This window comes from Leucopleurus acutus (genome assembly GCF_964270905.1).
Source record: "Leucopleurus acutus genome assembly, chromosome: 6".
In the NCBI taxonomy this organism is placed as follows: Eukaryota; Metazoa; Chordata; class Mammalia; order Artiodactyla; family Delphinidae; genus Leucopleurus; species Leucopleurus acutus.
This window is the reverse complement of record NC_139149.1, coordinates 7,161,320-7,184,119: the sequence shown is the minus strand read 5'-3', so window position 1 is coordinate 7,184,119 and position 22,800 is coordinate 7,161,320. Positions and strand designations below refer to the sequence as shown.

Sequence of the window (22,800 nt, the reverse complement as noted above, 5' to 3'; positions counted from 1 at the left end):
GCGTTGCTTCTTCACTGAAGTACAGCTAAAGGGCAGGCTTCTTGGCTTGACGGGCCAGTATTTTGCTAGTGTTTCTAATATGTAGATTTTAAGAGTTGCATTCGTTTGTTAACCATCTTATTTAAAATAAAGGTGACTGATATTTCAGAAAAAGAAATAACTGTCCCTCAGAAACAGCATTTTGATGTTTTTAAGAGCACTAAAATTTGTCTTGTCTTCTTGTCCTAGGGCTATTTTCAGTTAAAAGCCAACCCAGGAGCTTGGATTCTCAGACTAAGGAAGGGACGTTCTGAAGACATTTATAGAATCTACAGGTAGGATTAAATGATGCAGGTACATTTTTTTAAGAACATTCTGCAATGAGAATCAGCTTGAATTGAATACTACACCGGCAGTTACCCAGGCAATAAGAATTTAATTTGCAATTGTATGTGTGATGAAACGGTGCTTTTCTAGGAAATTAAATGTGGGAGACTTGTCAGGGTATAATTGGATAACAAGCAGTGTAAATACTAACAATATATATAGTCAAGTTCGACTCTTCGGTCATTCTTTCGTGCTAACAGTATCCCAGGATGAAATCATTCTGTCACTGTGATGAAAACCATAGGCAGATGAGAAAGTGAGTCATTTCAAGAAAGGAGAAAAGAAATGAAGAACAGTCAGACTTTTCAACCCTGGATAGTATATTTCTCTACCCTGAGTGAGTTGCAGATTGACAAGACATGTAAGCTTTGGCCGTGGAACCTTGGTGCGAGCGCTTGTCTTTCCAGGTCTGAGGTGGTACAGAAGGTACTCCCAGAGCATTGTCGGTAGCCTGCTTTTTGCTTTAAGATTTGCTACAAGTGACTCTTAGTTTAAAAAAATTATACTGCCTTTTAAAAAGGTGTGATCTAAATTCTGCTTAACACAATTTAAATTAGTATTAAGCTATGTGAGAAGACTTCATGCCAATTCATTTCGGGAATGATTTCCATTAGAGTTTATTTGAGAACATCATCCTGTTGTGTCTTCATTGTAGCTTCATAGTCTTTACTGACCCACATGAAAGCTTTGTGGATTTCTGCATATTTCTTACCAAGAAAGTAGAAGATTTTTGTATTATAGTAAAATCTTCATTGTACATAGTAGGGTTTTCGCCTGTTAATGTTTTCCCCAAAAGCTTATGTGTTGTCTTTCTAAACTCCGTCCCTGCTGTGTGCCCTTTTCCTGGCCAGGCCTCCTACGGTGGCCAGCACCTCACAGTCGCGGGCTCTCTTCCTCCTTTGCTTCCCAGGCTCTGGAATGTTTCATGCTCCCTGTCAGGATCTCACCTTTGCCTGAGAACTTTGCTCTCTGCTGGATGACAGTGAATCCAGTGAATTCTTGTTCTATCGTGGCTTTCTGTAGTTATCACATTAAAATTTGGTGACTGGCAATTTTAGGCATTACAGTTGATTAGTAGGGAAATACTGTTTTCAGTTTTTCCTCCTCTGCCCTGTCTGCTTGCAGACAGAGCTCGTTAGAGTTCTTCCTCCAGAGGATGGGCGCCAGATCGAGTGCAGGGCCCAGGCTTGGCTGTGTGCCTCCAGGAAGGACAGAGTAGAAGCGCTTACAAAACTCTGAAGTAGGGCCATGTCTGCTACTTGCCCATTACAGAGCAGTAGTGATGCGTTTCCGGTGACGGTGCAGCGGCGCAGGCCCCCAGGCGCTCCTTTATCGAAGGGCGCCGTGCTTGGCTCAGACCTCGTGGACACAGGCAGTGGTTCCGTGCTCACGATGTGCTTGCCAGCACCGGGAGCCTCTCACTCTATGGAAGGTCATTCGAAGAGGGACTCAAGAAGGACCTCTGGGCTGTGACCGATTGGCACACTCAACGTGTAAGGATAGAGATTTTGACAAGTGCTTCTGCGTAGCTTGAAGGGGTTTCCTGCAGATTGTGAGAAAATAATTTGTTCAGAAATCACATAAAGATGATGGACAGATATGGGGGGTTGATATCAGACCATTTACTGCATTATGAGGCCTGTGGTTTGTGACATCCATCTTCCTTCCTTCCTTCCTTTTCTAAGTCACGACGGTACAGATTCTCCACCTGATGCCGCTGAAGTTGTTGTTGTCCTCAGCACCTTCAAAAGCAAAATCATTAAAGTGAAGGTGAGTTTGGTATATTAAGGCAGCCACTCTATTAAAGTTAGTGAAAGTAGTGGTAACTTGGTATTTAGTAGCTGTTATGTAAAAATACGTATCTTGAAACCAGCCCCAAACTATGTGAGGTGATGGAATGTGTTAACTCCAGAAATTGTGCTGTTATTATATATTCACAATATATACCTATACCAAGTCATCACGTTGTATACCTTAAATTTACAAGTGTTACTTGTTCATTACATCTCAGTAAAGCTGAAGGGAAAAGAAAGAAACCAGCCCAAGACTTTAATTCACCTTTGGAATTTTACTGTAGCGTTTATAGGAATGCACTTGAAATGCAAAATGTCTTTTTAAAATATGAGTTTGTGGCTTTCTTCACCTGAGAGATTGCACCTTTTGGGTTATCTCAGTGAGCAGTACAAGTCTCGTTTTACATCAGATGTTTTCATAGATACTGCTTTGCTTGTACAGCCACAGTTCACATTATTATTCATGATTTTATTCTCAGAAGACTGGAAAGAATGCCAATGAGAATTTCAACACCAGTAATAAATGGTAGCATTATTTAATTTCTTTTCACTTCTGCTTTCTGTTCTCAGAATTTTGAAGTTCCTAGTGCCTTAAATTCAAGTAAAAGGTATTATGGGATAAATAATCATTATACACAGTAAAATTGAAAGCAGACGGCACACGGTTGAGCAGAAAAATGATCCCTGTGCTGTCGAGAAGATTCGACCACTGTTTGTACTAGTCAGCCCTGGTACAAGGCTGTCACATGAGATGACTCCTCCCTGTGCTGTCAAGAAGATTCGACCACTGTTTGTACTAGTCAGCCCTGGTACAAGGCTGTCACATGAGATGACTCCTTCCTGTGCTGCCCTCTTTCCCTAGAACTAGCAGTTAGCTTGCTGAATTGTGCTTCTGATTTTACTCAGACCATAAGGTTCTCCGCCCGTTTTTCAAACCGAAAACAGTTATTGTCTAATTAAAAGAGGTTGCTATCTCCTCACTCAAGATTTTCATGTGATATGATGAGCACAGTTTGTTGAATACGTCTGGACTCGGGGCGGATTGTACCTGCTGGCGGGATCATTCCCTCCCTAGTGCTGACAGTGTTCACAGTGTGCGTCCGGTGAAGATCATCTAATGCCTATTAGACCCAGTAGGGGGAATCAGATCCATCACGTGTGACTGATTGCAGGTGCAGAAGAAGGCAGATATGGTGAATGAAGACTTGCTGAGCGACGGAACTAATGAGAATGAATCTGGATTTTGGGACTCCTTCAAATGGTAAACTGGCATCATAAAGAAATAATGTTTTTAAGGAAAAACTGATATATAAGCACCATCCCTCCCTTCTCTTGAGTATAATAATCCTGTTTGGGCTTTTCAGATTCTGCTCTGTGCAATCTTGCACTTGTACTTAGAGTAGATGAGTGTTTCCCACTGATTAACTGAAAGAGGTTATCGTCCCCTCATGGTGGGGTTACTTCTGTGCCCTAGTTCTTGACTGCTGTTGGATTTTGTCCACTATTTGGAGAGCTGAGTGGTAATTGCTCAGTTAACCTTCCATTGTATGTCTTGCATTCTGTGGACTAGCCTGTGTCCAGTCTTCTCCTGAAGCTACACGAGGCCCTGTGGGCAGCCTCCCTCTCGTTGGGCAGCCATCCCCACCTCTCGTCCTGTGGGCTGCTTTTGCCGGCCTTGCGCTCTCGGGAAGGAACAGGGATGGGGAAGCACCGTCTCCTTCCCTCTCCCCTTAAAGGGCAGTGTGTCTGTATCAGTGTTTGAAGTGTTCTTGTTTTTACCTTTCTTGTTATAGGGGCTTTACAGGAGGACAGAAGACTGAGGAAGTGAAACAAGAGAAAGATGACATAATTAATATTTTCTCTGTCGCATCTGGTCATCTCTATGAAAGATTTCTTCGGTTAGTCATGTTGGTTATTTCAGAATGTGTGCATGAATTTGTTACAGGATTCTTATTTAGGGAGTACGTGTTTTATGGGATTCTGCCTGTTATACTTCTGTGTATTTGACACACTCTAAGGATTGTGACTAGATTACCATATATAATTGTATTTGTTTTGATCCAGCCAGCCTCATGAAGGGAGCTAAATGCATCTGTGTACCTATTACAAGGCTCTAAACATATTTCAGTATCACTGTGCACACATCATAAGGAGTGGTGTTTAATTGTCCACCAAGCATCACTTAAACCGGAAATTAGGAGGTTAACATAGAGAATAGAGGTGGAATAGGGCCATGGACCTGCCTTCTGAAGATTCATAGGATGTTGAAGCCAGGAGGGATCTTAATTCCGTTTTATAGACAGGCTGAGATTCAGAGGGTGGAAGGATTCGCCTGCGGTCACACAGCCAGAGTGGAGGAGAGGCACAGGCGTGGGCTGGTTGACACAGCGGTCGCCAGGGGGAAGGCCCTCAGGGCGTCTTGTTGTCAGTGGTCAGGAAGGCCTTTGCCTGAGAGTAACTTTCCTAATGCCAGGGTTCTTTTTCCTTGTAATTTTCCACTACAAATCTAGTCAAGATGTCATTTTACTCATGTTTAGCCCTCATATTCCCAAGAAATGATATCTGACCTAGAATAGTAATGTCAGATGTCAGTAACAACTGAATTTAATTAAATTCCTTGACTCAAAATTTGCTTTTGTTTGTTTCCAAAGTAGGGAATCCTGAAGCTGTAACCACTTGCCGTCCCCTTACCTCGCCCCGCTCTCCTCCCTGGCAGGCCCTGTCCAGGCCGTGGGGGGCAGTGCCGTGACGCAGAGCCACCGGGCTTTTCCAGCTTCTTTTTAGGGTGATGTCGTCAGCTAAGCACAGCCTCCAGGATTCATTTGTACCCTAACTAACGTGTCAGTTCATGAAGCAGTTTATTTATAGCTGTAACGTAATTAAAACATGTGCCTCTATCAGTTCGGTATATTACTATAGGTAATAAGTATTCCTTCTTTCCCATCCAGTGATAACACTGTAAAGATGAATAAGGGCAGTTTTCCATTGTCCCCTACTCAGGGTCTCTCTTTGCCTAATTGAGCCACCAGTTAGCTCTGCCACAAAGAACACTGAGTGGTCTCTTGATGGACTCTCCTTGGTTTTGTTGAGATTGAAAAGATTTGGACAATTGTTATATTTTTTGCTTTTGTTTGACAGCATAATGATGCTATCAGTACTGAAGAATACCAAGACTCCTGTGAAATTCTGGTTCTTGAAGAATTACTTGTCCCCCACGTTTAAGGTTTGTTTCTCAGGCTTCGAAAAGGAAAACATTCCTAGTAAGGACATACGTACAGTGTGGTATACTTTTTGCTACTTCTACATTATGTGTATGATTTAAAAATTTTCCTTGTATTTGGTTACCCTGATTCACCCGCATAATTCAATGTTGATTATTCTTCCAGACTGGTCTGTTTGGGGGGAATAGTTGTTATAAAACTGAACACAAAATTATGACTTATTTGAAGCTTGGATAACATAGGAGGAGAGTCTGTATCTTTTGTTTTCATGGAGTAACATTCCTCCTCTGAGCGTGCATGTCCTTGTTTAATTAGAAAGCACAGTACAGGTTTCCAGTGAGAAGGATGGTTAGTTCTGTCATGAACAACTACCCAGTGATCTGTGGAAGTAAAGGATCATCTGTGCAAAACAAAAACACGCTTGGAAAGTTTTCTGCTTTATATCAGTTAGTATTTGTCATCTAAATTGATTTATTTGCATCTTTGTTGGTGTTCTTCTTCAAGCAGCTTTTAATGTACTCAGTAATATCTCTCCGAGAGAAGTGATGCACTTCTGGTCCCCTGAAAGTACTTACATGTAGAATCTGAAAGACTTAACGGCAGCAACCTTGTTCAGAGTACTTGGGTTTGCTGTGTCATTCCCCGGGCTAGACCTAGTGGTGAGAAAGACTTAAAATCAAGCTCAAAAAAATGTTCTACTGAAGTCAAGTTTCGACAGATAAAGTCCATTTCCCTTAAACACGCAGACACACAGACACACATACACAAATTAATTATCTAAAAGCCTTCACTTAAAGATTTCTGTCATCTCATGTGGTGATTAGAAGCCATAAAAAATGGGGATTTGACAAAAGTTTATATGTATTCTTTTATGTAGTCACGAGTGAGTCAGGGTCACGTTTCTTCTTTAGACCACTGATATGGTAAATGTGTTTTACTTGTGCCATAATCGTGCTTGGTTGACTTACTTGTTTTTCTTAATCAGAGTAAATGATTGTTGTTCCCTGTATCTCAAAATAGGAGTTTATACCTTACATGGCAAACAAATACAATTTTCAGTATGAGCTTGTTCAGTACAAATGGCCCCGGTGGCTTCATCAGCAGACTGAGAAGCAGCGCATCATCTGGGGTTACAAGATCCTCTTCCTGGATGTGCTCTTCCCGCTGGTTGTTGACAAGTTCCTGTTTGTGGATGCCGATCAGGTAAGCTCTTAGCGACTGCGCTTCAGCAGTTTGTATTAAAGGCATTGGACTTCCTTTCCTTTTTTAAATGATTTTATCTTTCCAATTATGGAAAAATACATGCTTAGTTTACATTATTTAGAGTATATGGAAATGTATCACCCAGATGTGATCACTTTTAAAATTTGTATTCGACATATCTCCTTTTCATCTTTGTTCCTATTGCCTCTTTTACACAGTTGTGATTGCATTGTGTATGCAGTTTTGTATCTTAAATTTAGTTCATTTAACATACAAACTAACAATTGGAAAATTCATCAGTTTACCACAGTGCTTGCCATCATCTCCAATTATTTGCTCAAAAGCTAGAAGTTATTGACAAGGGTAAGCGAGAGGAAGTGCAAGTAGGTGGCCTTGATAATGTGGAACTCTTCAGAAGGTCATCCTGCTGTCAAGATTTGACTTAATTAAAAGGAACACACTTAATTTTAGAAAATTAAGATTTCTAATTTTAGAAATTTTAGAGCATACAAACTCAAAAAGTGTAAATGTACTTCTACCCTACAGCCTTTCTCCTTATCCTGAGCTGGCTGAAACCTGAGTTCCTCATCTGAATGGAAGTGATGTAATGTGTGCAAGTCATTTGGACAAAGCTTCATCCAGCTCTTGGGAATTCTGCCCCCTGTGGCTCACTTATATCGCAACTGGCTCAACCTGAAGCACGCTTTCCTAGTTCTAATATAATCACACTTAATCCTTGCTGAGCACTTACTGTGTGCCAGGCGTCATTCCCCATCATTCCCCGTTAGTTCATGTAATCCTCCCAACAACCCTGGGAGATCTCCATTTTAGATGAGGAAACTGAGTCACAGAGAGGCTGTGCAATGTATCAATTATTAATTTGTTTTATTTCTGCTTTTTTTTTTTTTGAATGCTTGGAAATACTCTGTGCCAAGCACCAGGCTAAGCGTCTTGACATGCTAGTGAGGGCGGTCAGCCTAATCAGTGGAGGAAGCGAGGCTCGAGCTGGGTCTCCTGCCTGTGCCGCTGAGCCCTGAGCTCCCCGCCGTATCTCCTGGACCCTGCTGTCTGCATGGTTGTTTAACAGATGACTGTGATCCTCTCTTCTTCAGATTGTGCGGACAGATTTGAAAGAGCTGCGAGATTTCAGTTTGGACGGTGCTCCCTATGGTTACACTCCTTTCTGTGACAGCCGCAGGGAGATGGACGGCTACAGGTTCTGGAAGTCAGGCTACTGGGCCAGTCACTTATCCGGGCGGAAGTATCATATCAGGTGCCGAAGAAGGAGTGCTTCTAATGCTGTTGTTTGATGTTCTTTAAAAGTAATTTTGTATGTTTAAAGTTGTGAATAGGTAATACATTAATGTGGTTCAGAAATAAAAATTATAAACAATACACAGTGAAAAGAAATCTTCCCCATTCTGTCTCCCTTCTTCCCAGTTCCCACTCCCACAACAGATAAAATCCTCTATTAATTTACTGTGTGTCCTTCCAGACTTTCTTAATTCTTAGGTAAACAACTGTGACTTCTTTTTTACACAAAATATATACTATCCTATTTATAGTTTTGTGCCTTGCTTTTTTTACTTGATGTCTCTAGTAGACTTTATATCCACATGTGGAGAGAGACCTTTTTCCTTTTTACATCAACATATTATTCCAGTATATATATTATTTATGGTCTCCCTATGACGTACAATGTTGTAGTGAATAATTAAATACATAATTGTGTATATTTCAAGTATATCTGTAGGACAGATTCCTAGAACTCCTAGGTTAAACAGTGAATGTATCTGTTGGGCATTTGTTGCTTAGAACTCCTAGGTTAAACAGTGAATGTATCTGTTGGGCATTTGTTGCTTTTCTACGTTATCTTCTCTGGGCAGAGTGTGATTCGGAGAGTAGGGGGATATGTAGGAAGCAGCATGTGTAGAGATAAATGTTGGGGTGTGGTGATTTCCGTATTGTACTTTATGTTCTTGGTCCAAAAGAACTGTAACATTTGGGTGTTTTTTCTTTTCCTATAACATTTAAGACATCATCAGGATATCTTCAACTAATGGTTATCAGTCTTTATTACCAAATCTGCTGACATTTGCTAGGAATCTTTTGTCAGAGATGATTTCCTTTGGAAGGCGGTTACTTAAAGAACAGTGACAAAGTGAGCTTGTGGTACCAGAATATGGATTTTGTAATAACTTCCTTAGCCATCTTTGAAGTAGCACAGACTGACTCTGAGCTCCACTGTAGACCTCAGCTTACCTTTTCAAAGAGAAGCCAGAATGTTTGCCTAGTGATCTGTTCCATTAATCAGTGTAGTTACTTTTCCTGCGATAATCCATGGTTATAACAAATGGATTTTCTCTGTCCAGTGCATTGTATGTCGTGGATCTGAAGAAGTTTAGGAAAATAGCTGCTGGTGACAGACTCAGGGGACAGTACCAAGGTTTGAGTCAGGATCCTAACAGCCTTTCAAATCTTGATCAAGTAAGTGGCCATTTTTTTGGTTAACCGTTTCAGTGATGGGTATACAGTGTTGTGTCGGAAAATGAAGTGTAGTATTTGCTTCTCACTCCTCTGTTGGGACGGTGTTCTATGTCTTCATGGAAGGAATTTGTGTGTGTGTGTGTGTGTGTGTGTGTGACACTTTTATCTGTCCTCAAGAGAGGACATAATGGTGAAAAATGTCATGGGCCTGAGGTTGGTTTGGGGAGGGAGATAGAAGGAGGACACTGCCACTCAGAACCATTACCTTATCTTTTCGTTTTGTACCCAGCTAATCTGATCCATTTGTTTCTCTGCCTACTAGGGTCAGTGTATTTCTCTTCTTTAGGAACTAACTGGCTCAGGATTCACAGCATAGAATACAGTATCATAATTTCCCATTTTTTCCCATATCAGCAACCATGGTGTTTTTTAAGAAGTTTGGATGAGTCACTGTTTATTAATGCTAAACATTTTTTAGAGGTGAGATTATAGTTTGCGTTTTAGATACATAGTTTCACATATTTTGTTTTGCTTAAGTCTGCCTTAAACATTTTTAAGCATTTGTGATATATAGCACCCATAAAGAAAAGTGAGTGTACAAAACAAAAATTTATAAATATATGCATATTCATATGCATCAGTGAATTACCACAAAGCACATGCCCATGTACTACCACCCAGTTTTAGAAATACAACATTACTAGCATCCCAGAAGCCACCCTCTTTAACGGAAGTATCCAGCATCCTGACTTTTGTGGTAATCACTCCATTGCTTTTCTGTATTGAATTACTACTTACACATGTATCCTTAAACACTATAGCTTTACCTGTTTTTTTCTGCCTGTCTCAGTGGGATTATACAAGATGTACTCTTTTGAGTCTAACTTCTTCTGCTTAATGTTATGTTAGTGAGATTCATCCGTATTGTTGTGTGAAGTGGTAGTATGTTTTGTTTATTGTACATTTGGTTGTTTTCCATTTTTGTCTTCTCCAAATAATGCTGCTGTGATCATCGTTTATGCACATGTATACGTCTTTCAATTGTGTGTACAACTACAAGTTGAATTGCTGGGTCATCAGATTGGTCCATCTTTATCTTTACTAGATAATTCCAAACAGTTTTCCAAAGTAGTTCTGATTTATAGTCCCATCAGCAGTGTAAGAATTCCTGACGCTCTATGTAATTTTGAGTAATACTTATTGTTAATCTGTTAAATTGTTAGATGTGAGCTGGCAGCCCATGTGGCTTTCAGTTAGAGAGTTTAATCCCTTTACATGTAATGTAATTATTAGTGTGGTAGGATTTACATCTGCCAGTTTCCTACTTGTTTTCTATATGTCTTTTGTGTTTCTCAGTTCCTCCATTACTGCCTTCATTAATAGATATTTTAATTCCCCTCTTGTTTCTTTCACTATGTACATGGAGATTTTCCAGGGTTTTTTTTTGTTCTAGCCCAGTTGCTCTAGTCTGAGAAAGTATTGTGTATGATCTCAGCCATTTGAAGTTTGTTGAGCTTTGCTTGTTGAGCTGTCCCAGATATGATCAGTTTTGGTAAACATTTCAACTGGTTTCATATTCTGCAGATGTTAGGTGTAATGTTTTTCTGTGTATGTCCATTAGGTGAGGTTTAGTGGTATGTTGTTGTGTGTTTTGTCTGTGTGTTTTTCTATTAGTTACTGAGAGAATTGTGCTAAAATCTCTTTCCATATTGTGAAATCTTTCTTGTCTTTGGTTTTGTCAAATTTTGCTTGATGTGCTTAGAGACTGTATCATTCAGTGCCTAAAAACTTAGAAGTCATATATATGTCTGACAAATTAACCTTTTATTATCTCTGTTAATGCTTTTTGGGCAGGGGCTTAAAGTGTGCTTCATCTAGTATTAGTGCAGCTATGCTGGTTTTCCTTTTAGTTAGTGTTACATGGTATATTTTTTTATCCTTCTGTTCTCAATCATTCTTTTTTTTTTTTTTTTTTTTGTGGTATGCGGGCCTCTCACTGTTGTGGCCTCTCCCGTTGCGGAGCACAGGCTGCGGACGTGCAGGCTCATCGGCCATGGCCCACGGGCCCAGCCGCTTCGCGGCATGTGGGATCCTCCCGGACTGGTGCACAAACCCGTGTCCCCTGCGTCAGCAGGCGGACTCTCAACCACTGCGCCACCAGGGAAGCCCCTCAATCATTCTTTATCCTTATGTTTTAGTTCTGTTTCTTATAAATAGCTTATATTGGTTTGTTTTTTCATGTGGTTGTGACAGTCATTTAATTTGAACATTAGTCCATTTATAGTTAATGTAATCACCAACAAGTTTGGCTTCTCCATAGTTCTGCTTATTCCATATGTCCTGTATTTCTCTTTTCTCCTGTCAGTTTCTTTCAGATTGATTGAGGATTTTTTCATAATTCCATTTTCCCTCTATTAAACTATACACTTAAAGTAATTTTTTAATGATTAGCCTAGAGATTACAGTATGCATTTCTGACTTTGCAAAGGCTAATGTTAATTAGTGTATTTTACTCATCTACCAGACAGTGCAAAAACATCAGAACAGTTCTTCTCAAATTTTAGCATATATTAAAAAAATCACCTGAAGAACTTATTAAAGCCTTAAGCCCTGGGCTCCATCCCCCACAGGCTGATTCAGTAGGTATATGGTTGGGCCTTAGAATCTGCATTCCTAGCAAACTCTGTGCTGCCAGTCCACAGACTACATTTTGAGTGTCATTGTCTTAGAACTCATTACTCCATTTATCCTTATCTCAACCTAAATACTTTGTTGCCATGTATTTTAGATCTGTCTATATTTTAAACCCCAGAAGAAGTTATTCTTCTTGTTTAATACAGTCAGTATCTATTTAAATTTGAACTAACATAGTTACCCTTTGGGTTACTCTGCATTCTCCCCTGCATTTCTGGGCTTCCATATTGGATCATTTTCCTTCTGCCTGAAGGTGGTCCTTTACTTAGTGTGCACTAGTAACAAATTCAGTTTTTGTTGTCCGAAAGTATCTGTATTTTACCTTGATTATCTTTTACTGTGGTAAAATTTACCATTTTAACCATTTTTAAATGTTCAGTGGGATTAAGTACATTTACAATGTGCAGCTGTCCATCTCCAGAACTGTTTCATCATCCCAAACAGAAACTCTGTACCCATTAAACAGTTAACTCCCCTTTTCTCCTGCCCCAGCCCCTGGTAACCTCTATTCTATTTTCTGTCAGTATGCATTTGCTTATTCCAGGTACTTTTGGAATCACACAATATTTTTCCTTTTGTGTTTGTTTTATTTCACTTAGCATAATGTTTTCAAGATTCCTCCATGCTGTAGCATGTATCTAACTTTTCTTCCTGTTAAGATCAAATAATATTTCATTGTATGTATATACATTTTGTTTGGATATTCATCTGTTGATGGACATTTGGCTTATTTCCATCTTTTGACTTGTGAAGAATGCTTCTGTGAACATTGGCGTACAAGTATCCGTTTGAGTCTCTGCTTTCAGTTCTTTTGTGTATATACCCAGAAGTGAAATTATCGGATCGTATTGGTTGTTTGTGTCTTTGGATAATGGAACGTTTTATTGTGTCAAACGCACAAGTTTTCCTGAGAGAAAAGCTTCAAAGCATAGAGTACAGCTGGCTAGAAAACATGTGGGCTTCATCTACTTGGGATCAAGCCTTAGCAGACAAGGTGGATTCAGAGCTTCCTTAATTTAAGCAAACCCTTGAAGTACAAGAGCCACACTCGATGCTTAATTGGCTTTTAGAAGGCAGTACTGTTTTTCTTAGAATTGCCCTCATGGAGGGAATCTAGGTGCAGGCTGTTTGTGAGTTTTAAGCTAAAGTTTTTCAGATGCTTATTGTGGGTAGATGTTTTATGGATCCTCTAAACTTTGTGGTTTTTAAAAACACCGGAGGGCTTCCCTGGTGGCGCAGTGGTTGAGAGTCCGCCTGCTGATGCAGGGGACACGGGTTCGTGCCCCGGTCCGGGAAGATCCCACATGCCGCGGAGCGGCTGGGCCCGTGAGCCATGGCCTGAGCCTGTGCGTCCGGAGCCTGTGCTCCGCAATGGGAGAGGCCACAACAGTGAGAAGCCCGCATACCATCAAAAAAAAAAAAAACAACAACAACAAAAAAAAAAACACCGGAAATAAATATTTTAGTTTCTCTAAGGTTTTTGGTACGGACTCTTTTCTGTTTTAAAAATTTGTGATTGACATGTGATATGTAACGAACAGCTAATTCGCTGTGCATTTATTTAAATTTTCCCTAGGACTTTATTTCTAAACATTTTCTTTTATATTTTATTGAAGTATAGTTGATTTACAATGTGGTGTTAATTTCTGCTGTAATGCAAAGTGATTCAGTTATACATATGTATATTTTTTCTTTTTCATATTCTTTTCCATTATGGTTTATCACAGGATATTGAATATAGTTCCCTCTGCTCTGCAGTAGGACCTTGTTGTTTATTACCCTAGAACTTTAGATTGTTGTGTTTTATCTTCTCTTCTGAACAGGATTTGCCGAATAACATGATCCACCAGGTGCCAATTAAATCACTCCCTCAAGAATGGCTTTGGTGTGAAACATGGTGTGACGATGCCTCTAAGAAAAGGGCAAAAACAATTGATTTGGTAAGTTGTCGGTGGCTCTTTTCTGCATCTTAGTCCTGTCTGATGGATGACTAGATAATTTAGTCTTTCTCTTTAACTGTGTAGTTCAGGGACTGCAGAACTTCTTACAGCAACCTCAGCAGGAAGCCAAATCCTCCAGTGTGTGATGGGGTTGTTTTCACTACTTAGAATTGGTGAAGTTACCACTGATCTTCCGGATCACTCTGTGCCTTGTAATGTTTCCAGTGTTTCTTTTCCTGCCTCCCAGTAGCGCTCCACGACTTCTTTGCGGAAGCTTTGTGCGGCCCACTCACTACCACACTGCTTCTGCTAATATGGTTTGCTTCCTCAGTATTGTTCTCTTTGTCCAGTAAGGACCTGTATCCCAAGAACAGAAACACCTTTGAATTCTGTGTAACATACCCTTCCTTCAGCTCAGTTGAAGTGTGTGATTTTGGTTTTCACAGTGTAATAATCCAATGACCAAAGAGCCCAAGCTGGAGGCCGCTGTTCGAATTGTCCCAGAGTGGCAGGACTATGATCAGGAGATCAAACAGCTACAGACACGCTTTCAGGAGGAGAAGGAATCGGGAGCACTTCATAAAGACACACCGGCACAAGAACCGAGCCGGGAAGGTATGTACAGCCTCTTGGCTTTAGGCAAATACTTCTTGGCCTGTCTAATTTCTGTTTGTTGCAAAAGCAGAATAATGAATAAAAGGACTAGAAGAAACAGTTATTTAATCCTTCCATCCTGACATCTGCTAGTGTATATTGTTCACTTTCCTAATTCAGTTGGGTTCTAAACAGTATTTATTAATGCAATTGCTGCCCTTTTTTTCTTCTTTCTTTCTCTTTCTTTCTTTTTTTGAAGAAAGACTGCTTTCATTGTGATTATTGTTATTTAGGTTCATGAGTTTTGTGATACATAAGCCAAACCTGACATTATTTGGGGGATCTCTTGTCAGATTCCTAGTGAATGAACACATTTAGGATCAAGACAGAGAACGTATTGATTTGAAAAAAAGTATTCTGAGGACTAAATCTTCATATAATGTTTTCCCTACTATATGTACATCTCGGATGGTAGCCAATCTAAAAAAATCATTAGAATACAAAAGTGACCTTTTGTAAACCCATTAATAAGCTGGGCTCTGGATTTTAATGTATTCAGCTCAAAACGAATTCTCAAAAAGCAATTATAGAACATGGATCTTGAGTGATTCTGAAGACTATGGCATGATATTAAAATCACAGCTAAAAGGTTGGATATTCACCATAAAAATAATTAAGTTCATGAGTAAAACCTCAAGAATTTCCATAGATAAATGGCAAAGAATGTAGACATACTGTTTAAATAAGAGGAAAACAGAAATATAAATGAATTTGAGGAAACAGTAATCAAATTAAAGGAATCTATCATTAATACATGCTACATAGAAAAAAGCGTACATATTGGTGATGCCATTTGTTGGGGGAGATGGTGATGAACCTTTTGTGGGTGAACCTTGCTGAAGCTTTGTGCACTAGAACAATCCTTGTTAGAGGGCAGTCAGTCGATCGTCAGGAGCCATTAAAGTGCTTATATCCTCAGTAATTTCTCTCTCGAGAATTTACCTTGAAAGAAATAATTCAATGCAAGAAGAAAGTTATGTACATGGAGAAATTTATTTTATTATTACTTGTAAACCAAAGGCATTAAAAAACAGTTTTAAACACCCAAAAATAGAAAATAGTAAATGAGCTACACTGCTACATAGGAAGTGTTTATATGTTATTAAGTGAAAAAAGAAGACTCCTGACTAAAAATATGTGCATTTTTCCTAGAAGTAAATATAGTACTTGTGAAAACAATATTTAGATGGAGTTAGGGGTATGCAGGTAGTTTCCATGTTCTTAAAAATAAAAATGTCTTTTTTACTTTGTTTTTGCTTTCAAAGTATAACACAAACACACTAAACCAGAGCTCCTAAAAATTTAAAAAGAGAGATACAGCAGAGGTAGGGGCACAAATAATAGGTTTCGTACCAGAAAATGCCTAGGCTGTACTTTTTTTCTTTGGCTGTGTCGGGTCTTCGTTGCAACACTCGGGATCTTTCATTTCAGCCTGTGGGCTCTTAGTTGTGACACGTAGGCTCCAGGGCACATGGGCTCTGTAGTTGGTGGCACGCTAGCTCAGGCGCGCGGGCTTAGTTGCCCCGTGGCGTGTGGGATCTTAGTTACCCGACCAGGGAGCGAACCCGCGTCCCCTGCGTTGGAAGGCGGATTCTTCACCACTGGACCACCAGGGAAGTCCCTAGTCTGTACTTTTATAACTTGACAATAATTCCTTTTCTTTTCATTCGTTCTCCTTTTCCGTAGGACCTCAGAAACATGAAGAATTATGATCTCCAGAGGAGGATAGGGAATTACACCATTTGAAGAACACTTTTTATATTAAATGCTAGTTTTTTCCAATCTGTCTATACAACTGCTGATGAACTGGCTGGGCAGGTGTGCCGCACCGTTCATTCTGACTCCTGCACGCTGGCGGCTCTGGATCTCTGGAGTCAAGGCTCCACTGGATTCATACCTCAGAGGAAGACAAGGGGCTGATCTCTGGGGGACTCTATAAAGAGCAGGCTTCTAACCAGAGGGGAAGATGGCAGAGGCAACTGGAAGAAAACGAGCCCTGTGGTGCTCACACCCAGGAGCCCACACGTGCCACAGTGTCTCGGGAAGCCACCAGCCAGAGCCACCGTGTCCTTCCTTACCTCAGCCTACGGGCAGCGGAGCTCAGTCTGCAGCCTGGGCCGCAGGGCAGGTGCCGCCCACATCAGCCATCAGAAGCTTTGCCCAAGGTCTGCGCACCTCGGGGTTTGCGCCAGCGTTCCCCTGTGCCCTTCCCCAGCATCAGGTTCACTGTCAAATTGAAACCCAACCAACAATCATGTGTCTTCAGGCTCGGCTCGGGGCAGGTTAATTTGGGGTTAGGATGGGGGTGGGTTGGGCTGAGGGTAGGGAAAATGTCAGGAGTAGGAGGCTCTGGAACGCTGGGGTGAGGGCGAGGGGGACCGGAGATCGGCCGTCCTCTTTTATAGACCGTCGGCACCGTTGTGACTAATTGGAAATGAAGACGTTGTCCTTATTCTCCACCCAGCCCCAGTGAACGTTTTAAGTAATTGTTTTATAAGCAGTTTTTTAAGTTGTGAAAGTCTTTGCTTTTCTCTTCCCACTTTCTTAAAAAAGAAGCCTGTTATTTCCTTACTGGATACAGCCATAGTAAGCCCCTGTAGTGATCCATCCTGAAGGGCTCAGGGCTCCCTCAGGACGGTCACCGCATCATTTACCCTCTTCTTCTCCGCAGGATTTTCGTCTCTCAGACCCAGGGGAAGTTGGCTTTGGCTTTTCTCTACGGAAGACTCCCAGATCCGAGATCGGGAGAGATTCTGCTTGTGTAATTCACTTTTTTCTATACACTGTTCCGTATTCCTTTTAGTTTAGTGCGGTGGGCTGCCTTTGACTTGCAGAAATTGCCAGTGTTGCACCCGTTCTGACTCCACAGAGTTGCATCTTGAAGCAGGTTTGGCCCTTTGGTCATGGCTTTTCGTGTCTTCACTTCAGCAGCCCAGAAGGGCGCTTCCGCGGCAGCCTTTCCTGCTGGGTGGGCAGAGCCGGGAGGTGCCCACGAGGAGTCTTGCGGGTGCTGTCGGCCTGCGTGGCTGTAAGGATGCAGGTCCTGCCCCCTGGCTGCCCAGGCTGCAGGGCACAGCAGCAGAGCACTCCGTGGACTGTGCCGCCTTCCAAAGTCTTAGGACAAATATCGAGGAATTAATTTTTTTCATATTCACACGCCAAAGTTAGCTCGGGAGTCTCTTAGTCCTAGGGAGCTTTTGAGCGTGCTTTTGTAGGTCCATTAAAAAACTGGGGAGGAGGGAGTCTGAAAGATTTTTAGATAAATCGATCCAAGACTGCAAAGGTCCCTCAGAGGTGTCGCTGTTGACAAAGGCTCTAGCGTGAGTTCCCCCCACGCTGCTCCTCCCCTGGTCAGAGCAGCTAAAGGGATAGAATCAATGAGAGTGGAAAACACTCACTCAGGTCCATCTGAGGGTTAATTAAGCCTTCAGAGAGGCTGCCGCTGCCGCCGCCACTTCTGTCTACAACCACGGCGCAGTTGTGCGTTTTCCCACTTCATTTACTGGGAGGTTGAGCGGGAAATAACAGAAGTCACTGGGATGTGCTTTGTAAACGCTGGTTCCCTCGGGACATGGAATAGGCCACCTTTCCACGTCTTTCTGCCTGGGCTCTTAACGTGTATCCTTCATGAGGAAGGTGAAATCTGTTCTCTGTGTAGTGTGTGTGTGTCCTCGTTGCCCCTTATTTGTCACCACCCTAAATTTAAGTCTTATTAACAGTTGAATCTAAACATGCGAGACCCCGCTTGCTTCTGAAACGGCCTAGGGTCCTCCTTCTCATGCCAGGAATATCTTGGTTCACGTGGCATGGGCAACTTGCGAACCGAACCTCTGGCGCCCTGGGGAATGATACCGCCGCCAAAATTTGGTCTTGGTCAGCTTTGTCCGTTCTCTCTACCGTATGAAAGCAAATTGTGACGGGAAACATAGGAGAGATGTTTCACAAGAAACATGAACTGATTTTACCGAGAAGTGCAAGCTTCTGGAAGCTACTCACAGTACGTTGTTCTCAACCATCTTTTCATACGTAATGGACTTTTTCCCCCTTCATCATGCCACAGTGGAAACTTTTTCTTTCTGAATCAGTGCCAGAGCAATGTGACATAATGTGACACATCAGAACGACACGCAACAGTGTGGGTTTTTATGTCTTGCGAACAGTGGTGTTCGACGGAGGTCAGAACGGGTGCACGCGGCCTGCTCTCGGAGCTGCGGGGACGTGCCTGTGTTTCGTTTAAAAGCGTCCTGAATACTTGCCCCGCTGAGAGCGCTGGTGCGGCAGTTTTCCGCACGCCTGAGGGAGTGCCGAAGCTGTCAGAATGGCACTTCAGATTGAAACGTAGAGCTGTTGGCCTGCCTGCCAAGCACACGTGCACCGGGTAGGCCCACGCACTGTGTGAGCTCAGCTCGGGGGGCGGCGGGGAGCAAAGGTTTCATACAAATCAGGTAGTACTTTCCAAGAAGGGAGCTTAATCGACTCTGCTGTCCTCACGCCCTCATATCATGAGCCTTGTGAAAGGTCTGATGGAACGAACAACGTCTGTCTGGTTGCAGGATTACTGAGTGAAGGGGCTGACGGCCAGGGACAGCAGTGTGGTTTCCAGAAGAGACTGGAAGGGGATTGAAAATCCCAGTTTCCTTCGGCTGGGAATTCCACTTTACTGACCTCGTAACTTGGAACGGGTCAGACCCCGCCCTCACAGCAGCGAGCATAAGGTGGTTCCTCCTCCCCGACACCCCCTTGGGAGTAAATTTGGCTACTTGAAAGCAGTTTTCTTTTTTTCCTGAAACTGTCATGGATGATTAAAAGAGATAATTCAACTCAAGAGTTTCAAGAGGACATCTCGTGCATTTTTCTGAGTAAAATGTTCGTGCTGTGGTATCAATATCATGGAAGTGGAAGTGTTTTGGTGAAGCTTTCTCTTGGTAACAGTGAATGCAGGGTGTGTTGTGTGCAAAGTTATTTAAATATATTCCATTGTGTAATTTTAATAATTAGTTTTTTAAGCATTTGATTTTTATGGGGACACTTTTGTGGGATGATAAGGGTTAATCAACTTGAATATTGCTGTTTTGTGTCTAGTCTGGTGGGATAACCTTTGTAATTTAAATTCCTATTTTCCCAGTCTTGCTATAGTGAGGAAGGATCTTTATTAGGACTTTGGTAGTAACCTGACTGAATTCCACAAATTCGACGTCATTAACTCAGGTCTTTGTTGGTACTTCAGAGTATCTGGAGGATACCAATTTCTCTTTCATTATTTGGTCTTTGATCTCTCAATCTAATACAGAAATGAAGCTTCTGGGTGGCGGTGAGTCAGGGCACTGAGTAGAGGATCTCTCCCTCTCAGGGTGTCACTGAGTGCTGATAGCTTATAAAAACAAACCATGAAATCAGCTTCAGGCACCTGCATGCTCCCCAGAAGCAGTCCGAAAGTGAGGCCATCTCCTGAGTCTTTTCCAATTACCTAGCAACACAGAGGCCAAATGTGGCAGATGTAAGTAGGACACAAGTTAGGGTTTGAGGCAAGGCCTTCATCCCACCTGTAATTTATGCATTGCCTTACGTGTCACCTTTTAGATTTCCAGAGAAATGGACATAATTCCTCTTCACAATAAAAATGGCAAAATACATTAACCTAAGGTCAGCAATTTGAGAAAAGATTATCAAGTACGGTGGTTTCCAACCAGTTGTTTTTGCTAATAATAAGGTAAACATGGAAAAAAACAAAGAAAAATATTAGAATTTTTAAAGAAACTGTACTTAAAAAAAACACAAAAACCTTTGTAACTCTTCTGTTTTACTGTAATCCTGTTCCATTAAATGCAACAAAGGTCCAGGTGCTGCCCCTTCCTCGGGAACAAGCAGCGGGACAGTAAACGTCTACAGAGCCCTCTGCGCCTGAAATGGATTGAGAATGAATTTCCTGGTACTGTAATGAAAATAAGGTCTGCTCAACACAATAAACTTTTCCTTCTCTTCTTTAAAACCGTCTGGTCCGTCATTCAGCTTTTATGCTTAGGAAAGGTAAGTCGTTAGAGCTCGAAATTCCATCCCTCCATCTGACAGAAGCAGCAGGCCTGGACAGGAGGAAGAGCTTTACCCGAACGCCTTGTCTGCTGAGGAGCTAGGTCCAGGTGCAGCCAATTCTCTAGATTCTCAGGGGAGCACCCAGGCCTCTTCCAAGGTCCCCAAGTTTGGGGGACTGCCCCAGGTAGGATCTGGCAGGCAAGCTGCCCCAGAAGCACTAACCGTAACAGGAAGGATGGCACGGACTTTGTTCATTTTGCAAATTCTCTGAGCTCCTACGCTGGGGCTGGATTTAAGGTTGAAGATACGGTTCCCGCCATTCAGGTGCTCACTGGACACCGCAAGCTGGTGTAATGGGAGCGCTTGCAGAGGTGGAGGTTGGGCAGAGGGACCTTGTGGCTGTGAGAACATGACAGAGGGCACCTATGGTGGAGGAGGGAACGAGGGGTTTGGTGGTCAGGAAAAGCTTCTACAAGGAGAGGATGCTTAAACTCAAGTTTGGGGAATCAGTAGGCGTTATCTATGTAGAATGAGGGAGGTGGGGATACAGTGAGGTTGGAGAGCTGGTGTATCTCATTTAAGGAACTGCAAGTGAACCTCTGGGACTGGAGTCATGGCCAGGAGCGAGGTGCTGGAGTGGGGATCTGAGTTGATCCAGAGCCACCAGAAAGCCCCTGAGGGGTTTTAAACTGGGTACCCACATGAAACCTCTTTTTTCTTGTAAAAAAATTACTATTGATGTATAGCATTTGAAGGTACAAGCACACAAACATACACCTTGATAGATTTTCAAAGTAAACACACTTGTATAACCATCAACCAGATAAAGAGGTAAAAAGAAGTTGGATTATAGTCTGGCTTCCATCAGTGGCAAGAGCATTGTATCAGACCAACCAGTAAATATATATACATTGTTGAAATGCACTGGAAAGCGATCAGAGACAGGCAAAAACTGGAGGGCACTCAACCCCTGAAAGAAGAGAAACACACTGGATAAGATCCACATTTAAGCAACTATTCCTCATGTGGCCCACAGGGAATAAAACAAAAAGTGGCTGTTCTACAGGGCTGAGGAACCAAGTCAGAGTTCAGAGGCTGCCCAAGCAGCTGGAAATTGAAGGCAGAAAATCCCAGAAAGGAGGAAGCCACAGAGCCTTGAATTTGCCGTGCATACTCCCCTCATATCCTTGGCTGACTCCTAAATTATGCTTGAACAAAGCAGGATTCCAAGAGGGCCAAACAAAGCAACAGCTGGAAGGCTGGAAAAGCTCAGAAGATGTCTGGCGCTGGGGAGGGAAAGTTTGGCGTTTATGTCCCACCAAGTTAGAGAGGCTCAGTAAACATTTGGGGCTTTCCGCTGAAATCGGGTCTAGGCCCTAGGACTAAGGGCAAAACTAAAATAGAACCACTCTAATAAAGTGTAAAGTCAAGCCTTCGAAGAATCAAGGTGATCCAATAGTAACTTAACTCCCTACTAAAACTCAACAGTTTTCATGGGAAAATTAATGAATCCAGAGTCTCTATATCACTCAGAATGTCCAGTATACAATCACAGATCAGACGTAAGAAACAGGAATGAATATTAGCACACATAAACAAGGGGGGAAAAGTTAAGAGATCTGCAGGCAACCAAGATGTTGAAATTGTTGAATAAGAATTTTAGAATAATTATAGGGACTTCCCTGGTGGTGCAGTGGTTAAGAACCCCCCTGCTAATGCAGGGGACATGGGTTCGATGCCCAGTCTGGGAAGATCCCACATGCTGTGGAGCAACTAGGCCCGTGTGCCACAACTACTGAGCCTGCGAGCCACAACTACTGTGCGCCTGGAGCCTGTGCTCCGCAACAAGAGAAGCCACCGCAATGAGAAGCCCATGTGCCGCAATGAAGAGTAGCCCCTGCTCGCTGCAACTGGAGAAAGCCTGCGCACAGCAACGAAGACCCAACTGCAGCCAAAAAATAAATAAAATTTATTTAAAAAGGAAATAATTATAAATATGTTAAAGAAACAATAGGAATGGATATCTACAAAGGATGAAGATGTGGGGAATTTTAGGAGAGATGAAATTTTTAAAAACCAATTTCATGGGTAGGCTTAAGATTAAACACTGCAAAAAAAAAAAGAAGGATCAGAGAACTTGAAGACAGGTTAATGGAAATTATCCAAATTGAAAAGCAAAGAGGGAAAAACGATTGAGAAAAATAATAAATGAATATATGTAATAACCTGTGAGGCAGTATCAAGCAGTTTAACAAATACGTTTGGAGAAATACTGGCCAAAAATTGTCAAGGTGTGATTAAAAACAACTCATGGATCCAAGAGCCTTAGTGACTCCAGAAATACAGTTTCTTAAAAATGCTCTCTTGACCCAGTTTTGGCCCTGGCTAAAGGCCAGTCAGTTCTCTTGAACA

General features: G+C 41.9%; 1 protein-coding gene across 1 annotated transcript in view; it reads left to right on the top strand.

Moving 5' to 3' along the window:
* The window catches only part of UGGT1 (UDP-glucose glycoprotein glucosyltransferase 1), a 118,879-nt gene extending 102,238 nt beyond the window's left edge, over positions 1-16,641 (top strand). Inside the window, exons 31-41 of the mRNA XM_082841767.1 lie at positions 229-314; positions 2,052-2,136; positions 3,332-3,420; positions 3,953-4,057; positions 5,298-5,382; positions 6,401-6,583; positions 7,696-7,856; positions 8,956-9,070; positions 13,588-13,704; positions 14,151-14,319; positions 16,045-16,641. Of these exons, the coding sequence (XP_082697893.1) occupies positions 229-314; positions 2,052-2,136; positions 3,332-3,420; positions 3,953-4,057; positions 5,298-5,382; positions 6,401-6,583; positions 7,696-7,856; positions 8,956-9,070; positions 13,588-13,704; positions 14,151-14,319; positions 16,045-16,070 (1,221 nt within the window). The 3' untranslated portion in view covers positions 16,071-16,641. The remainder of the gene's footprint in view (positions 1-228; positions 315-2,051; positions 2,137-3,331; positions 3,421-3,952; positions 4,058-5,297; positions 5,383-6,400; positions 6,584-7,695; positions 7,857-8,955; positions 9,071-13,587; positions 13,705-14,150; positions 14,320-16,044) is intronic.
* The last annotated feature ends 6,159 nt before the right edge of the window (positions 16,642-22,800 follow it).